We start from the raw sequence: 25,633 nt of genomic DNA, 5'->3' as shown, positions 1-25,633 counted from the left end.
ATTGTTCAAACAATTAAATTTACAATCAATGTCACCACCTCTGATTGGGGTGCACCGACACTGGACGACAATAGCCAGCTACCCAAGTGAAAACACGCCTTAAGTCGCTTCATCGCCAAGTGGCGCCAGCTAGCCAAACAAACTTTCCAACTTCTCCGTGACAGCAGTCCTTCATTCCCCCGTCCTCATCCGTTCTCTTAGCAGCTTGTGACATTTTTTTCCGTTGCCTTTGGCCCAAGATGTTTACTCGGTTCAACAGTGAAAAATTCACCGTGGCGCCCGTAATACCAGTGTACGAAAGCGCGATGGGATTATCTGTGGTATATCAATAATCATCGAAGGTACGTGGTGATAACTATAGAAACAAGCATTGAATTGAAAAAAAAGTTAACCCAATGGATAAAAAAGTTAGCGGGGGGAAAAAAAAATTTTTGTAAACGGTCTGGTGAGTTCAGGGACTTCCTATGCCTTGTGTGCGCTCAGGCGGGGGACCCCGTGTGTGTTTATAGCCTACAAACCCTGACATAGCAATGGCGTTTCTCTCTCTCACGACCCCCGAGATCCTCACAAACCCATAAATCCTCATTAAAATTGGAATAACGATTGTTCATCATACAAATGACATGAACCAATGTCTCTGGACAGTAATTAGCTCCTGCAAATTCACGCCCAAGTGTTTTACCACGTCGTTGGGGCATTACCTGTGTACATGTACCATTACCACAAGTGTGTTAGTGGCAGTACGCCCGTGTTACCTCTTCAATTTCCCCCAGAAACCGTGCGGCACGCCATCCTCCACTGAAAATCGTGTTCACCGAGTGCCTCGGTAGTGCTTCCAGAGGCTTAAAAAACCTCCACCACTCGGTTAATCCCCCACCTCATATACTCATTAACACTAACAAGCTATTGTGAAAAAAAAACACATATACACACAAATATACGTGACTCCGGGTTGTAATTGTTAAGTTTGGGCGATTTTCGTTGGATTTTTTACACCGCGTGGATGAGCCGGTGGAATATCAAGGTGTTTTATTGCCTCCTGGGGGATCCACGCCCTTCTCCAATACCCAGTGAACACTCCCGTCTTCCCCAAGACTTCGATAATTGAGGGAAAATTGTTCCACTTGTGAATTAACGCTCTGACATTCCTCACTTCCGCCTTTTTCTTCCAATTATTTTTTATTCACTCCAATTTGTTATGGACGAGTGAATAATTATTTCCACTCAGATGTCGGAGTTTTTGATTCAGGAAGTGTTGCTGATGTTTGGGGGAATATATTATCGAAATGAAAAGAAGGAGAAAATTCATGCTGGGATGAGTAAGCATAACCTGGTGGATTAACATTGTGGTGGTAGTGCATGGGTGCAAAGACCGAGTAATCAAATGCATTTTAACTGAGTGTTTTTTGGAGAACCGTGTAATATCTCCCTTCCCCCCTTTTGTTTTTTTTTGTTCTTGGGATTTCGCTTGGCCAGAATAATAAAGAGACACAGAGTCCTAGTGGGCTGCCATGGACGATGAAGAGCGTCTTGAGGGTGAGGAGGAAATGGAGCTTGACGAGGCTTCCGACGGTGAGGACGATGACGAGGAGGCCATTGGCATACCAATCTCACCGGCTAACTCTGATCAACTTTTCACTAGTGTTCCAGTTACTCCAGGCAATGGTAAATCATTGATTCATTAAATAACATTTGACAAATTATTTGCCCAAGCTGGAACTACAGAAACGTATGATTTGATTTTTATCAGTGTAAAAATTGGATAAATATTCAAAGGGAATGAGGAACAATATTCATTGACACTTGCTCTAATCTCAGCTTCGGAAACTAGTTCGGAAACGACATTTAGATAATTAAAAAAAATATATCAACGATTGCAACAAATTACTTTGACAATTTATAACGAATTAAAATCATTGGGAAGTATTGATAGTTCACAAAAAAAACACTAATTGATTCAGTTTTTTATCCAGTTACCCCAGAGGAGCCATTCGATCCTCTACGTTATCAAAAATTTCCCCTGCCAGGAGGCAAACCATTGAGTATACGTCGAGGTCCTGGGAGGCCGAGAAAAGAGCGACCCCCAGGAGGTACTTCAGTTCGTGGACTGGGAGCTCGCAGACCATTTGGCAGAGGCTCAACACGTGGTAAAGGCCTGGGTTATGCTCGCGGTGGAATACGCAGAACAAAGAGCAAGGATGACGATACGCATTCAGAGTCACAGAGTCCTCTTAGGCTAGGTGATGATCCGGGTGTTGAGGGAGAGTCTTCGGGCATCGACAGATCAATGCCAGCGCCAGAAGAGCCACCCTATGTACCGGAAAAATGGCCAGGAAAGGTGTGTGCATTTTGTAATCTCGGTGAACGCAGTCAACTTGGTCAGGGTGAGTTACTCCAGCTCACCTATCCTGTTGGTTTCGTACCCGAGAAAAATGCTAATCGTGAGGAGACAGCCGATCTTCTCATGGACGTGTCTTCCACCGGTGACAAGAGTCCGCGTGGTGTCGGCCCTGGAGCTGTCACCTGTCGACGACAAAAGAGCCTGGCTAAATGCAGAAATCCTAGTCTTACTAATTTCACTGAACCAGTGGAAGAATTAACTATTGTTGGCTACTCAGAGGAGCCTGATATTGGATTACTCTTTGAAGCAACTGGAATTTATTATGTACATAAATCGTGCGCTATTTGGTCGAGCGCTAGTAGAGATATCATCACAGAGAGCATAAGCCAAGCGATTGTTGATGCATCGTCTCGTCGTTGTGCATATTGCTCGCATTATGGTGCCGGTATACCCTGCAAAGTGGGCTCGTGCAATCGTTATTTCCACTTTCCCTGTGCAGCAGCCTCCTCGTGTTTCCAGGATACAAAGAGCCTCTCCCTATTCTGCAAACAGCATTTGGGCCAAGTGCCTCTTCTCCTCAACACCGACATTGCTTGTATGCAATGTTATGGAATGGGTGATGTCTCGAATCTGGTTATGTGCACAGTTTGCGGTCAACACTACCATGGAGCCTGCTTGGGACTGGCACTTCATCCGGGTGTTCGAGCAGGTTGGCAGTGTGCCCCCTGTCGAGTCTGCCAAGTTTGTCGTCAACCAGACCAAGTATCGAAAGTGATGCTCTGCGAACAGTGCGCCAAGGCTTATCATCCAGGTTGCCTTCGTCCCATTGTCACGTCCATTCCCAAATATGGCTGGAAGTGCAAGTGCTGCCGAGTCTGCGGTGATTGTGGCTCAAGAACTCCAGGAGCTGGACTGTCATCCCGCTGGCATTCCAATTTCACTGTCTGCGACTCGTGTTATCAACAGAGAAACAAAGGATTTTTCTGTCCAATATGCAAACGGGCTTATCGAGCTGCTGCCTACAGGGAGATGGTTCAATGTACTGGCTGCAAGAAATTTGTCCATGGCACTTGTGACGCTGAAGCTGATCCCCTTACCTATCAGCAACGGAAGGAAGCCAAACCCGATTACGAGTACGTTTGTACAAACTGCAAAACTCAAGCACTGACTAAACGAAAGGACAACATCGAGGACTACTGCGGTGACTCCTCCCTTACCGCATCACAAGAAAGTTTATATGGGGATGGAGATTCATCTGAGTTTGATTATACTGCTGATGACGCATTGTGCATGGGTTTGGGCAAGGGTAAACCATTTTGTGCTTCGAAAATTGCGAAAAAGAGGTTGGGACTTGCAGGTATTGTGGGAAGGCCCAAAGGTGTTGGCAAATTGGGCTATCAGAAGCGTCAAAAATTGAATGAATTTGGGAGAAAGAGAGGTCCAAAAGCCAAGATGAGAGGTATCTTTGGGGTGCCTGGTGTTGGCCTACAAAAACCCCAATCAGATTCGTCGAAGGAGGAAGAGCCCGGTGTGGAGAATAGACTAGTGTTATGCTCAGCAAAGGACAAGTTTGTCTTAACCCAAGACATTTGTGTTATGTGTGGAGCAATTGGCACTGACTCAGAGGGTTGTTTGATAGCTTGTGCTCAGTGTGGACAGTGTTATCATCCTTACTGTGCTAATGTTAAAGTGACAAAAGTTATATTGCAAAAGGGATGGAGATGTTTGGATTGCACTGTTTGTGAGGGCTGTGGTGAGAGACATGACGAGGGACGTCTTATTCTGTGTGATGATTGTGACATAAGTTATCATATTTACTGTATGGATCCACCACTAGACTACGTGCCTCATGGTACATGGAAGTGCAAGTGGTGTGCATTGTGTCAGACTTGTGGCTCAAATGATCCAGGCTTTAATAGCAGTTGGCAAAAAAATTATACCCAATGTGGGCCCTGTGCATCGCATTCAGCTTGTGCCTCGTGTCAGGAGCCCTATAACGAGGGTGATTTGATTATTCAATGTGTACAGTGTGAAAGATGGCTGCATTGTGGTTGCGATCATATTAAGACTGAGGCAGACGCTGAGAAATGCGCTGAGGAGGGATACAATTGTATTTTGTGCAGACCGAGGGATGTTCCACCACCACATATCCTATGTAATCTACCCAAACCACAGTTGCATAAGTATCCAAGATCACCACCACCACCCCCACTTGTACGAAGCCCAGAACTTTATAAACCATCGACCCAACAGTATTTAGTTGATGGAGTTTATCTTTCTGAAGCTGGTATGCATCATATCAAGTCATTGACTTTTGAGCAACAGCAGACAAGAAAGAAGAGGCGAAAAATGCTGCCTGTTATTGATAAGGATGCGGATATTATGGCCACCATTGAGTCTGTTGTGGCTGGAAGTAGTTTAGATAATTCTTTGGAGGAGAACGGCAAACACATGGATGTTGACGTGAAGAATGAACCTGATGAAGTTTTGAAGGAGGGCATGGTATGGACACATGGTGATCAACCACCGCCCGAGGGCTACAGTCTCTATACAACTGAAAATGGAATTTCGGTGTTGAGGAGAAAACGACAGAGAAATCTTCAGAAACTTGGAATTGGGGGATTTGTTGTGAGACTGAGAGGAACGAGAAAAGATAAAGAGCATGAGGGTGAGCCGGATAAGCCGGTTGAAGGGGGCGCTATGTCTTTGAGTGATGACAAACCCAAGAAGAAGGGTCAGAGGAAGAAACAACAGCCGAAATTGGCTGAAAGTTTTCCACTCTATATGCAGGAGGCCTTCTTCGGAAAAGAACTGATGGATGTCACCAAAGACAGAGATCTCAAGAGCAGCAGTGATTCGGATAGTGAGAGAAATGTGTTAGGCAATGGTGATACAATACAATTATCCCAGGATGAGTTGAAAGCTATTGAACAGGTCAAAGCAAAGAATGCCAAAGAGGATCAGCAGGAGTGCAAAGTACCCAATGACACCTTGGTCAAAAGGGAGGAAATTATGGATGATGATGCCAGTGATACCGAGGCACTTGGTGATATTTTACCCATTTCCACCGATTTACTTGATACTGATGAGCTTGTTAACACTATTATGAATGAGCCTGATGAAGATCTGGCGGTTAAAGCTAGTGAAGCACTCGATGAGCTTGATGATCCACCTGGACAGAGTAGAGATGAATTGACGGATATTCTCAGTCCTCATTTTAATCTGGAGTCCATGGTGAGAGACACAGGGCTCCCCAATATGGACAGCAAAGATGTTGAAGAGATATTCAAGGGGGTGCTCACTGATGAATCTCAAGAATCTCAAGAATCGTCAGTATTTCCCATTCAGGCGCAAACTCCTCGTACTCCTTCCACCACAACACCACTGGTGTCACCATCACCCCATCCTAATTTGCCGACAACAATTCCACTTGGGAGGCCACAAGTACCTGGCTCACTTCCACCTGTGGCACAATCCAATCTTAACTCACCCATGAGCTTCCCACCGCCATCGCCTTATCACTCTGAGTACAGCAATAGTCCACAATTTAGTCCTGCTTTCTCGGAACCACCGAGTCCCTGGATCAATCCTGATGAGGAGGGATCAGGGGGACCAGTTGCAGTAGCCACTGGTAAACAGGGGAACAATGCCAAAATGTTCCAAGATGAAAAATTGGGTGCTGAAGCTACTATTTCATCAGTTCTGTATGCCAATATGAATCATCCCGAGTGGAAGGAAGAATTTCCATGTGAGTAACTTTTTGTTATATCAATCTGTGTCAGGACTAATTAACCCTTATTTCAAACTCAATTTTGCAAACACCGATGAAATTAACGTCTGATAATTCTTAAAAAATTAGCTCCACCAATCTTGATGAAATTAAATATCCAAAAATTTGCGGAGTGTTTGCGTCGCTGTGTGAACATTTTTAATCTACAAATGATTACTCATTTCATTAAAATGATTCAATTATTATGCTTGCAGCATGGCCGGAGAGATGTAAACAAATTCTCAAAAAGTGGCGGGCTCTGCCGAATGAAACTAAAGCCCCATACTTGACACAGGCTCGTGACAATCGAGCGACAGTACGCATGAAGAAGACTCAACAGGTGAGTGAATCCCTCTCTCCACTCATAATCGAAAGCAAAAATAACTCAAACAATCACCAACTGAATTGTTACCTGAAAAATCAATCGACATAATACGTGCAAGTCTTTATTTACCGAGGTTTTATTTTTCTTGTGCTAACCCATAAGTCAAACTAACAGCTCGAAAGTTGTTTTTTTCTTCATTTAAAAAAATATTTTTTACCATGAGATAGTTTATAATTTTCCTTGTGTCTGATTGTGTTGCGCCTAGCATTTGAAGAGTCGCGAAGAGCGTTGGGTAGTCAATTCACGTACAGTAACGGTACTGAAGATGAGTCTATGAATTATCACGTTGACTCTAATTCAATAATACCATAACCTTGTCCATAAGATGCGAAACAAAGATATTCCAATGGAATTAAATGAAACTTCCAACACTCTGCGTGAATGAATTTCGTGTGTCCCTTTATTAATACCAATGTTTGATACCACTAGAAAGTGCTACCACATTGATTTAAATTATTGGACCATCGTTTAAATATCCCATTGGTAGTCCAATCCTGTATTTTTCCTCGATATATTAGTCGTCCCCTCTTCCCTGAGAAAATCAGAGCGAATGGTGGAAGATTAAGACAGGGAGAAATATCTCATTCCCTTTTCGTCTGTCCTGTTCTGTACTTCATTGTACTGTTCTGTTCTGTGTAATATAAACAAAAAAAAAACGAAAACTGTGTGTGAACGTGTGCCATCTCCCTGAACCGACAGATATCCAAGGATATACCAAGCACGATCCAAGTAACAGCAACAAGTTCACCCAACATCATGACGAAACCAGTAACAAGCATCACATCATCCCAAGTAACTCCACTAGTTGGAATGGGTACAGGTCAAAAGCAAATTGGATTGTTGGCCTCAGTGGCCAGTGATAAAGCCCAGGAGAAGCAAGGATTACCAGGACAAGTGCAAACAGTCATCAGTGGATTATCACCAGTTGTTGGTGGTGCTGGTGTATCAGCAGGCTCACAAAATATAGCGGAGGTGTGTGCGGTGCAGGGACCGCCGCCGAGGCAGCTAACAACAATATCCCCAAGTCCATCCCCCACCTCAAGTACATCCTCATCACCAAGACCAAACTCAGTCAATTCAATGAATTATATTAGCAATTTATCGGCACACCAAGATACCAATGGTACAGTCAAAGTAACACAGTTACCAGCCACTGTTACAACTACTATTGTCACGCAAACGACGAGTAATAACGTTGCTGGACAATCCAGTCAATTGACGACAGTTCAACAACGTAATTCAACTAATCATATCACGATAAATACAAGTGCCATTGTCAATAATCAAATTGTAACACAAGTGTCACAGGGCAGTAGTAATACTACTACTGCTGGTACAATCGTTGTGGCTGGTACTGTACGACAATTTACCACGGTAGACCATCAAATTAGAGTGCTAACCCCCTCTGAAATAATGCGCACCCTCCCATCCCTCAGCCAGGAGCACTACGATCCGCCACCCACTGCAATTATTCACACTGTACCTGTACAGACCCCGGCCATGGTGAGCCAACCTCATACCGTTGCCTCTAGTGTCTTGTATTTTTGCCGATAATTTTTTTTTTTAATACATCTTTTGGAATATTTTTTCAAGATTTCTCTCTGATTTCTCAACAAAAAATATTTTCGATTTGTTTTTTAGATTCAGAGTTCTCGATAGAGGATTTCTAAGAAGAAAAATCGTTTTTGTTTTACTTGTTGTTTTTTCCCCCGTTTATTTGGAATGATATCAAGTTTTTGTTCGAGTTTTATTATCATGTTCCTGGTGGCTGATTCAATATCTGCGACGTAATACGAGGACTGTTTATGACTCCCTATGTATGATCGTGATTTATTGATTTCCTTTTTTTCGGTATTTCGATATTATGTGGCATGTTCATGACCACCCGGTAGCACACTCCGTCCATTACTCATTACATTCCTGGTTATCCTTTTTCATGTTTCCAATTACCTGATACCTCACAACCCTACCTACCCAAATTACTAATGATATTTTTGGCTTTTTATGAGTTTATCTAATGGGTGATGTAGAGTTTGCATATTTCTTTGTGCCAGTGAATTGATTTCTGTTGATTTTCTCAATCAGTAATGCCTTTTTTATGAATTTGTTGGTTGTGCACTGTTGGAAATTGTAGTGTTTAGATTTTTTCAATGATCACAATGTAGATCTATTTTGATGTTTAGGCGTATCATATTTTCGAAATTTTCCCAATGTAGAAAGACAATTTCTGACAGTGTATTCATCAGTTTATTAAATACTTGATTCTTTTTTCAATGGATTAATGAACAAAATAATTCATTACTTTTAAGGGCTTTAATTGTTGCAGGAAGCATATATCGTCGATAATAGATTTTCTCTGCACGTTATCTATATTTTTGTCATGATTCAAATACGGATTAGAGGATGTAGATATAACTATTTTTGAAAGAAATAGTATATTACGACACAAGGCCAGAAAGTTGGATTTCCTGGCGTGCGTGATAGAGGGCCGAGGCGAAGCCGAGGCCCGCATAGCACGTACGCCAGTGAATCCGACTTCCTGGCCGTGTGTCGTATACTATTTTTCTTGCTCCCCACCCGAAAGTGCGGTAGACCATAAATATCTTAATATTTAATAAGTGGTAACACAATCAATGGGAGCCCGCCCGACTTTTGCAAAACCGAGGCGAAGCCGAGGTTTTGCTGGTCGGGGCGGGCGAAAAGTGAGAATTGCATTCAAAAAATTTCCTATAATTGCTGCAGAAAAAGTGAAATTCAGAAAATGATTATTTATAAATATATATGATTTTTTCATTTATTTTGCTAATTATTCTCCTTATCACAATCACATCGAGAAATACTAAAAAAATATTAGTAAAATTGTCAGGCAATTTTACTAATATTTTTTTTTCTCATTTTTCTTTATGATATGTCTTTGTTACAATCTTATACGTCGTTCAGGGACTGAAAATTCTCTTGCAGATATTGGTTAAATTAATGCGCGTACATAATTTCAATTCCATTTTACATTCTTCAAACAATGGGAATATCATGTACTTCATGAGGTGCATCATGTACTTAACCAAATGTTCTCGTTTAGAACTTAAATTCATTGGAATTCAAGTAGAGTCGAACGAAACAATGACGTTAATCCATCAAATAATTACTCAATTAATATCAAATATTTTCAGGTTCGTGATGCATGTTAGTAAAACTAAATCATAAAATTAATTCTCAGAAAACTGAGGCTATATTCCAACAGAGAACCTGTCACATTTGTGTACAGTCCTCGCAACAGTCCTCGGGAAGACCGCACTTTCGGGTCGGGGAGCCAGAAAAAACATATGGGTAACGCGGGCCACAAAAGGCCTTGTTCCCGGAGCGAAATCGCGCCGGGAAGACCGCACTTTCGGGTCGGGGAGCCAGAAAAATATTTTCATAAGTTTTTTATGGTCTCTTCTATTCTAGATGGTGGCTGGATATTTTCTATCGTCTCTAATGCACAAAGATGTATATTAAATCGTCAAACTTTTCATTCTATCAAATTAATTCATTAATTAATCGTAACATGTATCCTCTTATTATTCATTTTATTTAATTTTCTCAGTGAATGTATCGGTTTTGGTGTATGAGTTTGGCTGGTTGTATAAGACGCCTCGTCGGATATTCCTAATGTGATTGTTACATCCTCCGACGAATGTTCAGAGTAAAACAATTATTTTCATTTGAAAATTGATTGTGGGGATGTAACGATTGAGGTTTTTCCGTGAATATTCATATGTAATTTGTGTTTTCTTTTTCGTTAATAGGAACAGGATAGACTGTCCAATCGCGATCGATCGACTAGAGAGGCTGAGCAAGAACGCCAGTGGAAGCAGTTGCAAGCCCTTAGACAACAGCAGGCACAATTACAACAGCAAGTTATTCATGAACAACGTGTACATGGTGATTAATCAATTCTAAGAATTTTCAAAAACACATTTTTGAATAAATCATCTTCATGGATTGATGTTTTCAGCTATGACAAGAGTTCATAGGACAATTAGTGACGATGGATCTCAGATGACTACTGATGCTAATTCTGGGCTTACACAATTACAAGTTACAACGTCACAAGTAAGAAACGATTACAATACGATTTTTATCCGTGGTTTTTCTAAATGACATTACTTTTCTTTTGAAAATTGCTCGCTTATATTCCGCTAATATCTACAGATCATTTGATCATTTGTCATTGCATTTTGAATTTAAAAAATCCAATAATTTTCAGGATGGTACCCAACTGGGACCAATGACATCACCCTCGCCAGGTTCCCGCGGCACCTTTGCCACACCCCCATTGAAAGTAAATCGAATAGCGGCTCCACAGAGCCCCCTGCAAGGCCATCCTCGGCTACCAAATCAAGCCTGTGCCACTGTGACACGTCCAGTGGGGACAGTCGTTCGCCCTGGGTTGACAAATACCTTCCCCCAACCACCCTCACCATTTTCCCCACAGGCACCCCAGTCACCCCATGATTTTCCTCAGTCGCCAGCCTCCTCCCAGCCCCAAGAGCACTTCCAGAGGTTCGAGAATCCTGAGGGCTTCAGCCAAGGGAATCAAACCCCTCGTCCAATAATGTCAGGTACCCCTACCTACTCCACATCCCCTAGAAACGATGTATTTTCTCAACCACCTGGTACCCCACGCGCTATTTTCAATCCACCAACACCTCGTACAACCACACACGTCTATGCTCCATCACGTACTCCCGATCCTTATAGCAATCAGCCCCAAACACCTTCGCCAGCGTCGAGTTATACATCACCTAGGGCAGAATCACGACAGGAACCCCAGCCGTCTGAGGTATTCAGTCAACAGCCTGAAGTTAATCGACAACTGCGGGATCTCCTTCAGAGACAACAGTTCAGCAAAAAAATTGAGCAAATACCTGGGAATTGGAGTCAGGAACCACCGAGTCCCGCAGGGGAGGGAGTTCCGCAGCCGTTTGAGCAGGGACATGTTCAGATTTCTCAGCATATACAGCCGGCTCCTAATAACGTTGAAGGAACTTTCAGACATCCTTTACCACCTGGTATCAGACCCAGAATGCCTCTTCAGTTGAATGTTTTCATCAGGAATTCACAAGGTAAAAAACTCCGCAAGGTTGAGGAAAAAAAACTCAAAAAATCGAGATTCATAATGACATTTTCAGAATTTTTTAATCAATTTTTCATTACAGGAAATGTCGACGCAAGGCTTCAAGGAATTGATCCCCGAACACGTATGCTCGTTCAGCGTCCTCCAATTTCAAACCTTCCTCAACAGCACTTCCAGAATCAACAGCTCCAAAATCCCCAACAAATTTTGCAACAGAGAATGCCAGCCCCCCGGAATGCAATGTCCGAACAGTACGAAATGCTCCAGCAGTCTCCTCAAGTACCTCAGCCCCACTCCCAAATTCAAGCTACGCCTCAATCTCTAAGGTTCCCAGATCCTAATCAACCTATGCAGAGGATCGTTCGCGCTCCTCAGGATATTAATCAAAGTGTGAGAATGATGTCACAGCAGAGCATGCCACGTCCACCTCTGATACCAGCAACCGTAAATGATAATCCGCCCACGTCAGAAGCTTCAGAAATTCCAGATAATGTGACAGCTGAACTTGAGAAACTCGAGCAGGAGGGAGCACCCATGGTTGAGGTCGAGGGCGTCAGTGCAATATTAGGTGATTTGGCTGAAGATGATGACGAACTTCTTGCTGAAATGGGTGCAGATTTCAATATCCTTGAGTACGCTGATCCTGAATTGGATAATATTACTGGTGGCGAGAAGACAAACATCTTAGATATGGACTTGGAGCAGGTGGAAGTCGAGACGAAGGAGGAGAAGTTGAAGAAAGAATCCAAAGTTGAGGAACATAAGACTGAAGAATTGGGGGGAACGCCGAGTGCTCATGAGATGGGAGATACTACCACTGTTTCAGCACCAGTGGAAGCACCCAATGTTCCTTCTGCACCTGTTCCAGTACCTCACATACCTACGAGTCAGAATCAGGCATCCAGTGTCCCTATGCTACCGCAAAATCATCCACAAGTGGTGGCTGTCCAGCAGCAGATGAATCATCATTTGCAACAAGCTGCAGCTATGGGCAGGCCTATTCCTCCAGGAATGAGACTCACTTCGCTTGATGGGGCTATTGTTGGGGTAGTCACGTCGACGAATACTGTTACTGTTAGCTATCCGTCGACTTTCCCGGGGCACGCACAGAGAGTACAGCAACCCCATATGCAACGTGAGTTTTTAAAAATTCTTAAAAGTTAATAATTACCGTAATGTTGGTATGCATATTATCACATGGGCGTAAAACTTGTAAAAATAATATTGTTTTATTTGAACAGTACAACAGCAAAGAGTAGGCATGAGAGTACCAGGTGTTCAAGGAGTTCCTGGTCGAGTGGTATCTGTCAGTCATATGGTTGGTCCTCGAATGCCACTGGCACCACCACCTCCGCCACCACCACCACCTTATCCAGGCCCTCCACCACCATATCCAGGGCCCGTACAGGTTAGTACTTTTCATCAAAACGCTCTTTTCTAAAACTCTTGGAATTCATGCATCGCTTTACGAATTACGTATTTTTCAACGACTTACCGTTTCATTCTACACCTAACTTTGTCAAATTTAATCAATCTCGTTATTAAATGTTACTTGGCAGCGCGCTTTTAATTGCTAAGTGGAATTAACGCGCTGGATTTTATTGAGATAATTATCAGTATTTGTTTTTTTTTGTTTTTCTCTTTTAATGAACCTGGATTTTTAATTTTCCGGTGTTGGGTCTCGACTAATTAATAATTAAAATATTTTCATCATGGTAATTGAGGGAATAATTGAGACTGAGAGGGACATTTCAATTATGAGATGATTGGATTATAACATATTTTGGCTGATTTTTATAATCTGAAATTAAAATAAAAGAAAAAGTAAAAATGAAAGAGAAAATGGTGTTTTGGCCTGGGTGTTTGCAATGCATTGGTGTTGGTGCATGTCTAGATGGGGCTGTGCCAAGGTGGGCGGGGTATGCCACGACCACCGGTGCATATCGGTCATCAAATGTCCGCTCCTGGTCCACCGATGGCACCAGTGGTACACACGGGCTCACCTACAGTCGTACCACATCCACATCGTAGACCCCTGCTTCTCCAGGTGAGCAAGTCTCGGGGCGTTTACAGACGAATGACATGTCAAAACTATTCATCACGGTGATATTACTAAAAATCCTGCGATAACAAAGAGCAATGCAGAACTCAAAATAGATATTTTTATGATTTTTTTGTTGTTGTAATTACTGCAAGAATCATTCATTCTCGGGAATAAAAAAAGAAGATATTTTTATAATTGCTATATAGAAAATTTAATTTAATTTCTGTGTAACAAGTTTATTCTGATATTTTCTCCTGAATTCAATGATTCTTCAAATCAAAATTACCGAATATAATGAAAATTCAATTACCCCTTATAATTTACTATTTCAACGTGAATGAATTGGCAAAAAGGTTGCTCTTTATATCAACAATTGTTTGAAGTATTTAGTACTGGCTGCAGCAAATATGTGTCCTCTGCATGATCGTTGTTATTCACAAATTGTTAAAAAAAAAGAAAAAGTCGATACAATTTACGTGAGAATGGCTATTTGGTACTGACATTAACTGTCAGCAGTCGTGTTCGCAGGAGCAACCGTTGTTACTGGAGGAACTCTTAGAGCAGGAAAAGAGGGAGCAGGAGAAACAACAGAAACAACAACAGGTTGAGGCTGCAACGGCAGGTCCTCTATTAAGCGACGTTGAGTTCGAAAGACTTCGTGCTGATGTGCTTGGATCAGGAACATTAGGATCGCCTCCTCATCAGGCTATTGCTGGTCCCACTACTGCACCAATTATCCGACCTCCAGGCAAGCCACGACCTCCTTCAGCACCGGGGCCTTCGAGTCAATGGCCGCAGGTGCCTCCAGCCGTTAACTCACCAATTCAATCGCCTAGACAGCCAATTGCGACCCAGACAGCACCAGAATGTATGAACACTGATGATTTCATCAGGGCCATTTATTTTGTCCGTTGTTTTGTACACGGAATAATTTTTCTGTACTTTCATTCCTCGGGATTCTTTTACTAATATGTCTTGATTTTTCACAGTGAGAATTGCAACATTCAACATTCCGCACCTACCAGCACCTCCAGCTCCTCCCGATGTCATTGTCAGTGAACAAGATCGAATAGTCCAACTCCACTACGAGCAATGGCTAGTTCATCAAGCCCAAATTTTAAAGCAACAACAAACCTACTACGAAACAGAAATGTTGAAACTTCGAAAGGTGAAAAAATCACTCAACAGTAAGAAGCGTCAGCTCATAAAAGCTGGTAACGAGTTAACGGAGAGTGACGCAATCGAGCTTAAAAGAATCTCAGACGAAGCAGCAGCACTCCAGAAATTCCTGGAGCCTAGTAGAAAGCAATTTCGTCAGCACAATATCCTGGCTCAAGAATACCAGAATAAACAGCAGCAAAGGCAGGTTCAACCTCAGACGTCAGAGCCCTGTTCACCTTTGATGTCACCCTCTCAACATTCATCTCCAATGCACAGCCCAGCTGGACTTGTGTCTCACAGCCCTGGGCCAGGCTCAGCAGGAATGATTCAACACTCCCCAGCAACATCGATGATTCAACACAGTCCAAATGCTCAGATGTTGCAGCACAGTCCAGGAACACAACAGCCAACTAATCCTGGAACTATGTCACCTCACAGCATGCAACCCTCTCCTAGAATAGGAACGCCGCACTCTCAAGGTGAGGAGAGTCCTTTCAGCCCTGGAGCAATGCCATCTCCCGGCATGTGTGGACCATCAGCGAGGATGACATCTCCTCAACATCGCGCTGTCATGAGCAGTAGCAGACTTGCCACTAGTCCTGGAGCATTCCCCCAAGATCGAGGGAACCAGCAAATGATGAGTGAGCAGTCTGTGAGACTCCAAAATATTCATCAGAGATTCGTGAGACCCTCGAACATTGGGGAAATGGGACAAAGGCCGAGAATGCAGATGCAGGGAGGAATCATTTACAATCAACGATCACCTCTGGGCAGTCCTCAACCCTCTCAACAACAGCATCAACAGATGATGACTCAACAACAGCATCAACAATTATTGCAGAGACAAATACAACAGCAGCAGCAACAGCAACAACAGCAACACGAAAATACAATGAATCAAGAACAAAACATAATAAATCAGAGAAATATTATGGCCCAACAGAGGCAAATGCTGTCCCAGAACCAACAGCAACAGCAGCAGCACGTAATGCAGAAGCCTCCAACCTCCCCAATGGTATCCCAACCTGCAAACTCTCCAAGTCCGCAGCTTCACCAACCAATGCAACAAAATTACGGACAACCTCCGAATTCCCCAATGCCTAGAAGTCCAATGGTGCAACAGACAATGGGTTCTCCAATGCTTCAACAGCAATTGAGCCAAAACTCTCAACCCCCTAGTCCTATGGGAGGGAGAATCCACCATCCCCCAACATCGCCAATGGTCTCCCAGTACCAACCGAATCCTCCCAGCCCGATGGCGAGATCTCATCCATCAACATCTCCAATGCTATCACATCAATTGAATAATCAACATCACCCGCCTCCTCCCCCGAGCTCACCAATGCCCAGGAGTCCAATGGTCGCTGGTTCTCCCATGCAGATGCAGAGAAGACAATCCAGTGGAAACAGTCCTGCCATGCCGGATAGACCTCAGAGTGTAGAAAATCCAGGAACACCGAGAACTCCTCACACACCCCATACCCCTCATTATAATCAACAAAACTCTGGACACGTTGACCAACAACAACAGCAGATGAATCAAAATCAAATGGAAACTTCTCAGTCAGACCATCAGAATCGAGGAGGTGGAAATCCTCACAATCCCATGAATCCAATTCCCTTAAAAAGAAATTTTGGAAGGTTTGGATTCATCAAACTAGGGCTTCGAGGAGGCTCTCCCATGTGGTCTACTAAACCTGAATCCAGCAAAGGAAAGACAGAACCGAGAATATCAACCAATGCTGTGGCCGATGAAAAACCGAATACCTCAGCTGTTCATAGGAAGACTGGCATCTCTCAGTCGAAAATAAATAGTCTAGTTTGTGCTGATTACAATGATTTTGATGATGACTCTCATACTCCACCTCAAACACCACCGAATAGAGCAGATTCTAAGGTCATTCAGGGAACTGTTCCGGATAAATCTAGTAGTCTGGGTATTGAGAGCCCCAGTGATAAATTGGAAACAATGCCTGACACGACTGATTACGATGATGACAAGACAATACTGAATGAAGAGGTGACATTGAGTTCTACAGCTCAAAGGGACAATGACGATATTACAGTCATAGAAGAATTCTCGGAATCAGAGCTTGGAGATGTAGTCCTGGGTGCTCTGGATCCGGAAATGCAGGAGGAATATGTTCTCTTTGAACAAGATATGGTGGTAGATCTCTCAGTGGATTCCAATGATTCATTAAGTCATGCATTAGTTAACAATAGCAATCAAAATCATGATCTCGTTCAGATCCTTGAAATTCAACAAGCTCATGACGATCATGTCCTCAGTGATGATGAATTAATTCCAACTCAGAATAGAAACAAGAAGGGGCTTCGGTTGGATATCGTTAGAACTCTTGGTAGTGGAAAACGTTTGGTGGCTGTGACTGATACTCCTGAATCACCTGATCAAGAGGAGTTGATCGATCATTCACCTGGGACATCTCCATTCCTCGATGACCGGGAAGATCACAACTTCATGACACTCGTTGGCGAGTCCGAGGTGGTCATCATTGATTCAGACATCAAGTCCCCTGAGGATCATTTATCTAAGGAGGATTGTGGAGACGATTGTGAAACTGAAAAGATTGATTGTAATTCTGTGGATGCTAGTCAAAAGACCATTGATAATGTGGACACATCGACATCTGCTGAAGGGATTGATAAGAAAAGTCCTCATTTCAATTTTTCTGACAAGTCCCCTACGAGTTCAACCGCAATTGACAATCCACCTCGGATTTGTTCTGATGTTCAACTTATTCCTCTCGATGAAATTATGGTTATTTCCTCAAAAACCGCAAGTAGCCCTCCTCCAGGAAATCCAGTGAAAGATATAACTTCGGCTCCATCAACTGACTGCCAGACGTCATCGGTTTTACATGAGAAAGACTGCAGAAATCTTATTGGTGATGTACAAATCTTTGTGACATCAAGTCCAATTGCCAAGGAAACTCCATTCGTAAAGCAACAAAAAGTCAACTCTGTTGACATTACTGATGGACCAGTTGGGGCTCCTAAAACCGATGATAAACAAGAAATCACTGTAGAATCGAGATCTGTATTCCATACACAAATTGAAACTGAGACAATTGTCAATCCTGTCTCTGTGAAATCCTCAACGGTCTCACCTGTGAATCCAAAACCATTGATTCCGGAGTTATCTCCAAAAGAGAATCCATCATCATCACCAACAGTGAGCCCTGCAACGTCTGACAAAGTACCGGCAATCAATAAATCAAAAAAAGATCCAGAGGACTTACCTTCCAAGGTTGAACAAGTCATCCCCATTCCAGCTATTGCTAACTGTACTACATCGTCCTCAGAAATCCTCGACGAATCCTTAGAAGAGAAGAAGACTGATCCTTTAAACACAACCGACGAGCTTGAGGACATGCTGGAGAAGATCCACAATCCCGCTGAGAGTGCTATGAACGGTGAGAGTAAAAAGGAAAAGCCTGTTGTCTCGCCCCTTCAGAGGATATCCCCAGTTGTCGATGAAATGTCCTTAGTTAACATTCTTGAAAGCGATACAGATCCCATCATCAGTGAGAAAAAACAAGACGAGAGAGAAGATAAATTCGACCTAAAAATTCAAAAACCCGAGTCTTCAACCACTTTAGACAGAAAACCCGACCTAAAATCATCATTAAAGCCTTTCGAAGATTCTGTTCAGCCATCAGAAGATCCATGTGAGTCCCCAGAGGATATCCTGGATATGCTGGACAACATAATCTCCACGAAACCAGAAATGGTAGATACTGACATTCTAGAAGAAGACAGATCCAGAAAATCGAGCCTGATTTATCAACTACCAACTCCTTTGGAGTCTCTTCCCCTAAATATTCTTCAAGATTCGTTGATGGATTTGGAGACGTCGGGAGAAAATGATACTCACAATGAGGAGCCCCCACCAATTCAAAGCTCAGTTAAATCTCCAGCAACAGAAAATAGGCCAGCAAGAACGAAGAGCCCATCACCATCTCAGCCCCCCACAACAGCGGTGGTTAACACTGTTGCACAGTTACAACGAAGCACGACGACAGTTCCTCATTTATCACCCATATCAAAGCCTACAGAGTTGACTTCGAATGTTGCAAACGTCTCCCATCAACTGAGAACCTTATTGTCATCCCTGCAGACCAATCACTCACAGAGCTACACGACAGCTGGACAGGCGACATTAGTCTCCATGGTCTCATCAGTCTCCTCAATATCAAAGACAAGCATTGTGGTGACTGCTACCGGAACGAACTCTCTCATTAGTTCATCAACCACAATAAACTTCACTAAATCCTCAGGCGACACCACGAGCACCTACTCAGGTGGAACGAAGGAATCTTCAAGTGTCATTCCTGTATTAAACAAAACCACGGCTTCAGAACAGTTTAATAGAATCTCGTCAAGCTCAGTTGGAGGTGCTCTGGCGAATTTACCTTCTCCAACGATTACCTCAAGACCTGGGACTAATTCGGGAATTTCTATTACTTCCAATGCAATGTTGAATGCTATGCTATCCAGAACAACTTCGCTAACAAAGCCAACGATAGCTGGTCATCGAGCTAACACCATCACCAGTAACTTATTGAGTTCGGTCCTGCCAACTCCAACAGTGCAAAAATCGCAGAACATCCAGGCAATTCTCCAGGTGAGCTCGAGTGGATCAATTCCAGCGAAACCTTCTCTGAATGCCCCAACAGTGGCAACTTCTTCGGTGCAGTCAGCGAAGACTGTTGTGCCTCCAATGGTATCCAACGTCAATACCATCAATGTGACCACTTCAATTCTCCAATCAACGTTATCACAAGCACCAACACTTCTTCATTCACAATTGTCTGGACAGAATCAGTATAAAACAACAGGGCTTTTACCGATTGACAACAAAGGTGGGGAATCGGACAGTCTAGTTCAGACCACCAAAGATGAAGAGGTCAAGGTGTGTCAAACTGGAGTTGCTAAACCTGAAGATATTAAGGGGATGAATGCCCACAGGATGGAAGAGTCTCAAAACGTTCTTCTCAAACAACTCTTGCAGAATACAGCATGTGCGACGACAGCACCATCTTCATCGACATCATCGGCACCAAATTTGCCAATAGTTCCATCCTTGGAGGCCCAACTGGCACGACCTATTCCTACTCCACCACCATCACTGATACCACCTCTATTAAACAAAATCCCAAGTACGAAAGCAGTTACGAAACAAGTGTTCACCAGGGAAACATCATTCGTATCTCAAGTCCCTGTCTTGAAAACTCAGAGTCCTCCCACGAAAGAAGACTCTCCGAAACCGACGACTTCAGTATCCTCAGGGTCCGTTCCCCCTCTCCAGACAGTGCAGCCTGTTCAAACCATCCAAAGATCAATGGAAAATGTCCCAAAGGTGTCATCTCCTCAGATCGTATCTCAACCTGTTGTAACAGTCGCTACTAAACCAGTTCCTCAGACACAAAAAATTGAATCTCCCTCTCAGGCAGAGGTTTCCACAGCTGTCAGCACTGTTCCGGTTGCCGCAAAGACACCGACGTCAGAGTCAGCACCTTCAGTGCAGCAAATCAGAGTGACAACTGTTCCAACGACATTCGCGCGGCTCGTACCAACAGCTAAACCACTCCAGCCGCCTCCAGCACAGAAGATAATGCCTCCAAGTCCACAACTATCAAATAACATTCAGACTCCACCACAACCATCAACACCAGTATCAATAACCCCTCCACAGACACCTCAACCCCAGAATCAGGGTATATCAGGAGCACCGCAACAAAAACAAACAGTTCAAATACAACACCAATTGCCCCAACAACTACAAACACCAAGAACCCAAGTAGTTAATACTCTACAACCGTCAGTGCCTCAGACGATGCCCATTAAAATTGGCCATCAAGCTCACCTCCAACAGGGTGTAATTGCGCAACACACAGTGCCTTTAGTTGAAGTTAAAAAAGAAATTCTCGATGAAGTACTGTCGGGTAATCCACCAGTGCAGAATTCTGATGCCAAAGATTTTCTTACTGCCAAAGAGGAGATTATGGATGGTACCATTGACGATAAAACGGATCTGAAGAAGATGAAGAGAAGACAGTATCAACAGAAAAGACGACAGAGCCAGGGAAAGGATGCCGCTTCCCAGCCACAGAAAAAGAGATCACGCAAGGTGTCACGATTGGATGAGGATTACGATACGTTTATAGATAACCTGATGGTGCAATTGCGTCAGTTACCTCAAATGACAGTGCTGGAGCCACTTCTGGGGAGGAACTTCGGCGTTTGCCCCATCTTTGGATCTGGAGACCTTCCAAAAATCGGGACTCAGAGGGAGTACAACACTAGGACTGGTGACTGCACGGGAGTTTATGGAGTGGCTAGGCTTCTGGGTGTCTCTGATCACTATAATACCCAGCCTTTTGGCGAACAGGAGCCCTCGACTCCTCAGCAACCAACTTCTACTCAACGAGGCTTCTACGATCAAGAGTTTCCACCGCTCAAACTGGATGATGCTCTTGATAAAAAAGAGAACCAGTTGATGACTCGTGACGTTGACACTCCAGACACAATTGTTAGTTCTTCTTCTCCTGAGTGTGTTATTCCAGAATTCGTCAATCGTTTTCCAGGATTGAGACTCATTGAAGAGGAATCTGACGAAGAGTCTGACTGGCTGAAAAGAGTCTCTCCAGTTATTCCTCTTATCTCTCCCATTCCAATTCGTCTGAAACCAGCTCACATCAAAGACAGTTCGAAACAGGATAAGGAGAATCTGGGGACCACGAGAGTGGGCAAATCTCCACCAATTGCTCTACGTGACAATGGCAATGTGACGGTGACATTGACACTTAATAGTCAAGCAGCTGATGACATCATGGGGGTCCTCAAGGATCTCGCCAATATCCTGAACATCTCCGCACCTAATGGCTACCAGATTGTGGAGAGAACAACAACTCCACCGTCCCAGAAACTTGGACTGTATCGAACGAAGGGAAAGGATGGCAAAGAGGGTGCACCTATTGATATCCAGAGCATCCTCAATGGTGCTGCTAAATTCTGTCGACATTGTGACGTTGTGATCCTCAACAGCTTAATCCGTAAAAAGGTATCAGATCTCCCATTCCTGAGTAAGGATGAAGCAGAACCAGGGGATGAGCTCTGCTTCTGTTCGGCTGCCTGCTATATGCAATTCGCCCTTATGCATCGAACCCCAACAACCCAGGGGAAAGCAGCAACAATAGTGGATCATTTGTGTTCAAAAACAGACGTTAAACTTCTGGACAATACTCTGAAGAAGAAATTCCAAGACAAGCGCTCTCTAGACAAACCAAATCTTATATTGGAGGGTTTGGACGTCGATTCCATGGAGATCAATCCTGACATAAAAATCAAAACCGAAAAAGATGATTCCGATGGTACCATGATCCCTGATGATCTAATGCAGCTCGATGAGAAGAGGCCCAAGAAACATTCTGCATCTGACAATTTGGCCATCGATCCAGCAGACACTCAGCCTCCAGCCAAAGTCTGGAGAGGACTCAAATATAAACTCTGGACAATGGGCGGTATTCAACCAGCGACGAAGTATAAGAAACCAACGGACAGAGAGATTACAGAAATGTTGTTCAGAATGGGAGTGACTGTTTCTCCGGTGAAGACTGAAGACAGTCGTCGATGTATGTTCTGTCAGAACCAAGGGGATGGCGCTGCTGATGGACCCGCTCGTCTACTGAATTTCGATGTTGACAAATGGGTGCATTTGAACTGCGCATTGTGGTCTGAAGACGTTTATGAGACAGTCAATGGAGCCTTGATGAACCTGGATGTTGCTCTTCAACACAGCTTGGTCCTTAATTGCGTGGCTTGTGAAAAACCTGGAGCCACTGTAAAGTGCTTTAAAAACAGATGCACCAATGTTTACCATCTTGGTTGTGCAGTCAAGGATGGTTGCGTTTTCTACAAGAACAAGAGCACCTTCTGCGCTCAGCATATCCAGAAGAACGACAAGGATAATGAACTAACAACTCTATCAGTCTATAGGAGAGTCTACGTCAACAGGGATGAGAATCGTCAAGTGGCAGCTGTCATGCATCATTCTGAACATAATCATCTTCTCAGAGTGGGGAGCCTCATTTTCCTCAGTGTGGGCCAACTACTGCCTCATCAATTAGCCAATTTCCATACTAGCAATTATATCTATCCCGTGGGTTACAAGATCGTGAGATTCTACTGGAGCATGAGACGACCCAACAAACGATGTAGATACGTCTGTTCCATTCACGATGTCTCTGGGCGGCCAGAATTCAGGGTCCTCGTGCAGGAGCCTGCCCAGGAGGATGTTGAATTGAGGGATGCATCCCCCAGGGCAGTATGGACTAGAATTCTCCAGCCGCTGGCCGATATGAGACAGAGTACGAATAATGTTCAGTTGTTTCCGAGGTACGTCTCTGGGGAGGATTTGTTCGGCCTGACGGAGCCGGCTATTGTTAGGGTCCTAGAGAGTCTCCCTGGAATCGAGACGTTGACAGATTACAGACCCAAGTACGGAAGAAATCCCCTTCTGGAGTTGCCACTCGCTATCAATCCAACTGGAAGCGCCAGAACTGAAGGACGACTCAGAAATCAACTGCCTTGGAAGAGACCGCACACCCAGAGAACTGGCTCCTCAGCAAGGGCCACCTATGCTCCAGCAGCTGCTGTCGCTGGAGAAGTGGCGTGTCCCTATTCTAAACAGTTTGTACACTCCAAGAGCTCGCAGTACAAAAAGATGAAGCAGGATTGGAGGAATAATGTCTATTTAGCGAGATCCAAAATCCAAGGTCTGGGGCTCTATGCAGCGAGGGACCTCGAGAAACATCAAATGGTCATTGAGTATATTGGGGAAATCATCAGGACCGAACTTGCCGAGACCAGGGAAAAACAATACGAAGCTAGGGTAAGTTTACTCAATACAGTTTTCATATTAGAATACGCCAGGAATCTGACAATTTTTCGCGAGACTCTTAAGAGCTGAATTTCTTCATAGAAAACTGAGCTATTTTGATTCCTAATCACTACTGATCATTATCATTAATTTTGTTCTTTTAGAATCGAGGAATTTACATGTTTCGACTTGACGAAGAACGAGTGGTAGATGCAACGTTGTGCGGTGGCTTGGCACGTTACATAAATCACTCCTGCAATCCCAATTGTGTCGCCGAGATCGTTGAAGTTGAGCGTGATCTCAGAATCATTATTTTTGCTAAACGGCGAATCTCACGCGGTGAAGAGGTAAGATTTATATAATTAATTTTGCAATTATTAATGTTATTCAAATGAAATACTTTAAATACAACAAAATTATTTTCAGCTGGCATATGACTACAAATTTGACATTGAAGACGACCAGCATAAGATAGCATGCGCCTGTGGTGCGCCCAACTGCCGCAAGTGGATGAACTAATCGAGCTCAATCCACAAAACACTGTTGTTATTGTTGCTAAGTTTTTTCGGTAGGTTTTACAATGGAGATGATTGAAAACAAATTATATATATATTATATATAAAAAAAATGAATAGACATATTATTTAATTTGTAAAGTGCCATTGCAGTTTGTCTAAATGATCGATTATAGTGAAGTTGGTGCTACGCCATCACGACATTCCTCCAAAGTTGTACAATATTAGCTTTTACTTGAAAAAAAAAAGAGAAATGAAAGCCGCATTATGGCGGACAAATAATGGAGAGTGGATCGAATCAACTTGTAAATTTCAATGATTTAAATAATGCAAATTGATAAATAGTGGGGTGTTGAAGAGAAAGAGGGGGGCTTATGGGTGGTGAATGGAAGGAGGATTTATGAAATTTGTATCTTTGTAACTGAGATGTGTGGAGCCAAAATAATTTTTAAAAGAATAATGGTTTATCCACATTGTAATATAGAAAACATTTATTAATTGATGCATATACAATTGCACTCGTGTCTGTACATAGGTAGAAGTCCAATATTATTTTCAATCACCAGAAATTGAGTGAATAATTGATGAAAAAAAACAACAAATTATGTAACATAACAAGTACCTAATGTAAAATTATATACAATTATAACTATTTGATTATACAATAATAAATCAATATAAAAAATATATTTTTCTTTGATTCAATGGGTCAGAGGGAAAAAATGGGGACGACACATTTTAGAGGATTGATATTATGCAATAATGCACTGTAATACTTTATTCAGCGATTGGAGAAAAATAACGGCGAATAAAAATTATTATGATTATATTCAATAACCTTGATTCAGTGATCCATACAGAGTCAAGTACAATTGCAACTTATCGCGTCTTACCGAATTATTTTCATAACTGATCATACGAACGTAATTAACAGAATTTTTCAACAGAATACAAAAAGAAAATCAGCGTTTCATACTTCAACAAAAGTTTACAAAAGGGATTATAGAAATACCAGACATTCAAATAAATATTCAAATGCAATTCTTTGGCATTCACGCACTTCACAAAGCGAGGAATACTTCAGCCGCCTGTCAAACGAGTTTTGATAATAATAACTACAGTAATGAGTCTTAAAATAATTGTTTTAAGTACTTAAACGAGGTACAACAGTTTTTTTTTTCATTCCTAGTCAGTTTTAAACCCATCGAGGTGGGGAGATTCACAATCTTCAGCGAATAAATAACCAGTCAAACAGCTTAGGCTTACTATCGAACTATTCAATTAACGAGGGGGAGTATATTCAGACATTTGTTTACGAGATTCAATTGGAGATTACATGGCCGGGGCTCTGTACTCCGGTGCAGGTGATCACGATGCTGGTAGATCGTCCCTGTATG

General features: G+C 42.9%; 2 protein-coding genes across 11 annotated transcripts in view; one reads left to right on the top strand and one right to left on the bottom strand.

Moving 5' to 3' along the window:
- Nucleotides 1-170: 170 nt before the first annotated feature.
- On the top strand, nucleotides 171-24,923 carry LOC135169231 (histone-lysine N-methyltransferase 2C-like). Of its 10 annotated transcripts, none has more exons than XM_064134046.1 (15): nucleotides 171-341; nucleotides 1,477-1,665; nucleotides 1,974-6,089; nucleotides 6,326-6,450; nucleotides 7,195-7,467; nucleotides 10,284-10,419; nucleotides 10,493-10,590; nucleotides 10,745-11,603; nucleotides 11,697-12,749; nucleotides 12,856-13,022; nucleotides 13,509-13,661; nucleotides 14,172-14,526; nucleotides 14,648-23,733; nucleotides 23,886-24,068; nucleotides 24,148-24,923. In XM_064134046.1, the coding sequence occupies exons 2-15, from the start codon at nucleotides 1,512-1,514 to the stop codon at nucleotides 24,238-24,240; spliced, it is 16,851 nt and encodes a 5,616-aa protein (XP_063990116.1). In that variant the 5' UTR covers nucleotides 171-341; nucleotides 1,477-1,511; the 3' UTR covers nucleotides 24,241-24,923. The 10 variants fall into 10 exon arrangements, with proteins under 10 accessions (XP_063990116.1, XP_063990120.1, XP_063990111.1 ...); XM_064134050.1 differs by having other exon boundaries at nucleotides 1,962-6,089; nucleotides 14,187-14,526; XM_064134041.1 differs by having other exon boundaries at nucleotides 1,962-6,089; nucleotides 14,175-14,526.
- Nucleotides 24,693-25,633, bottom strand: part of LOC135169303 (PH and SEC7 domain-containing protein) — a 25,253-nt gene continuing 24,312 nt past the window's right edge. Inside the window, exon 14 of the mRNA XM_064134200.1 lies at nucleotides 24,693-25,626. Within this exon, the coding sequence (XP_063990270.1) occupies nucleotides 25,605-25,626 (22 nt within the window). The 3' untranslated portion in view covers nucleotides 24,693-25,604. The remainder of the gene's footprint in view (nucleotides 25,627-25,633) is intronic.

This window comes from Diachasmimorpha longicaudata, chromosome 1 (assembly GCF_034640455.1).
Source record: "Diachasmimorpha longicaudata isolate KC_UGA_2023 chromosome 1, iyDiaLong2, whole genome shotgun sequence".
NCBI classification, from domain to species: Eukaryota; Metazoa; Arthropoda; class Insecta; order Hymenoptera; family Braconidae; genus Diachasmimorpha; species Diachasmimorpha longicaudata.
This window is presented reverse-complemented; position numbering and strand designations above follow the sequence as displayed.

Bases quoted from the DNA above. Each gene is read 5' to 3' on its own strand.
- LOC135169231 (XM_064134023.1), top strand. From the start codon at position 1,512: ATGGACGATGAAGAGCGTCTTGAGGGTGAGGAGGAAATGGAGCTTGAC. The intron at 1,666-1,961 runs GTAAATCATTGA...TAATTGATTCAG, and splicing joins TCCAGTTACTCCAGGCAATG to TTTTTTATCCAGTTACCCCA. The intron at 6,451-7,194 runs GTGAGTGAATCC...CTGAACCGACAG, and splicing joins GCATGAAGAAGACTCAACAG to ATATCCAAGGATATACCAAG.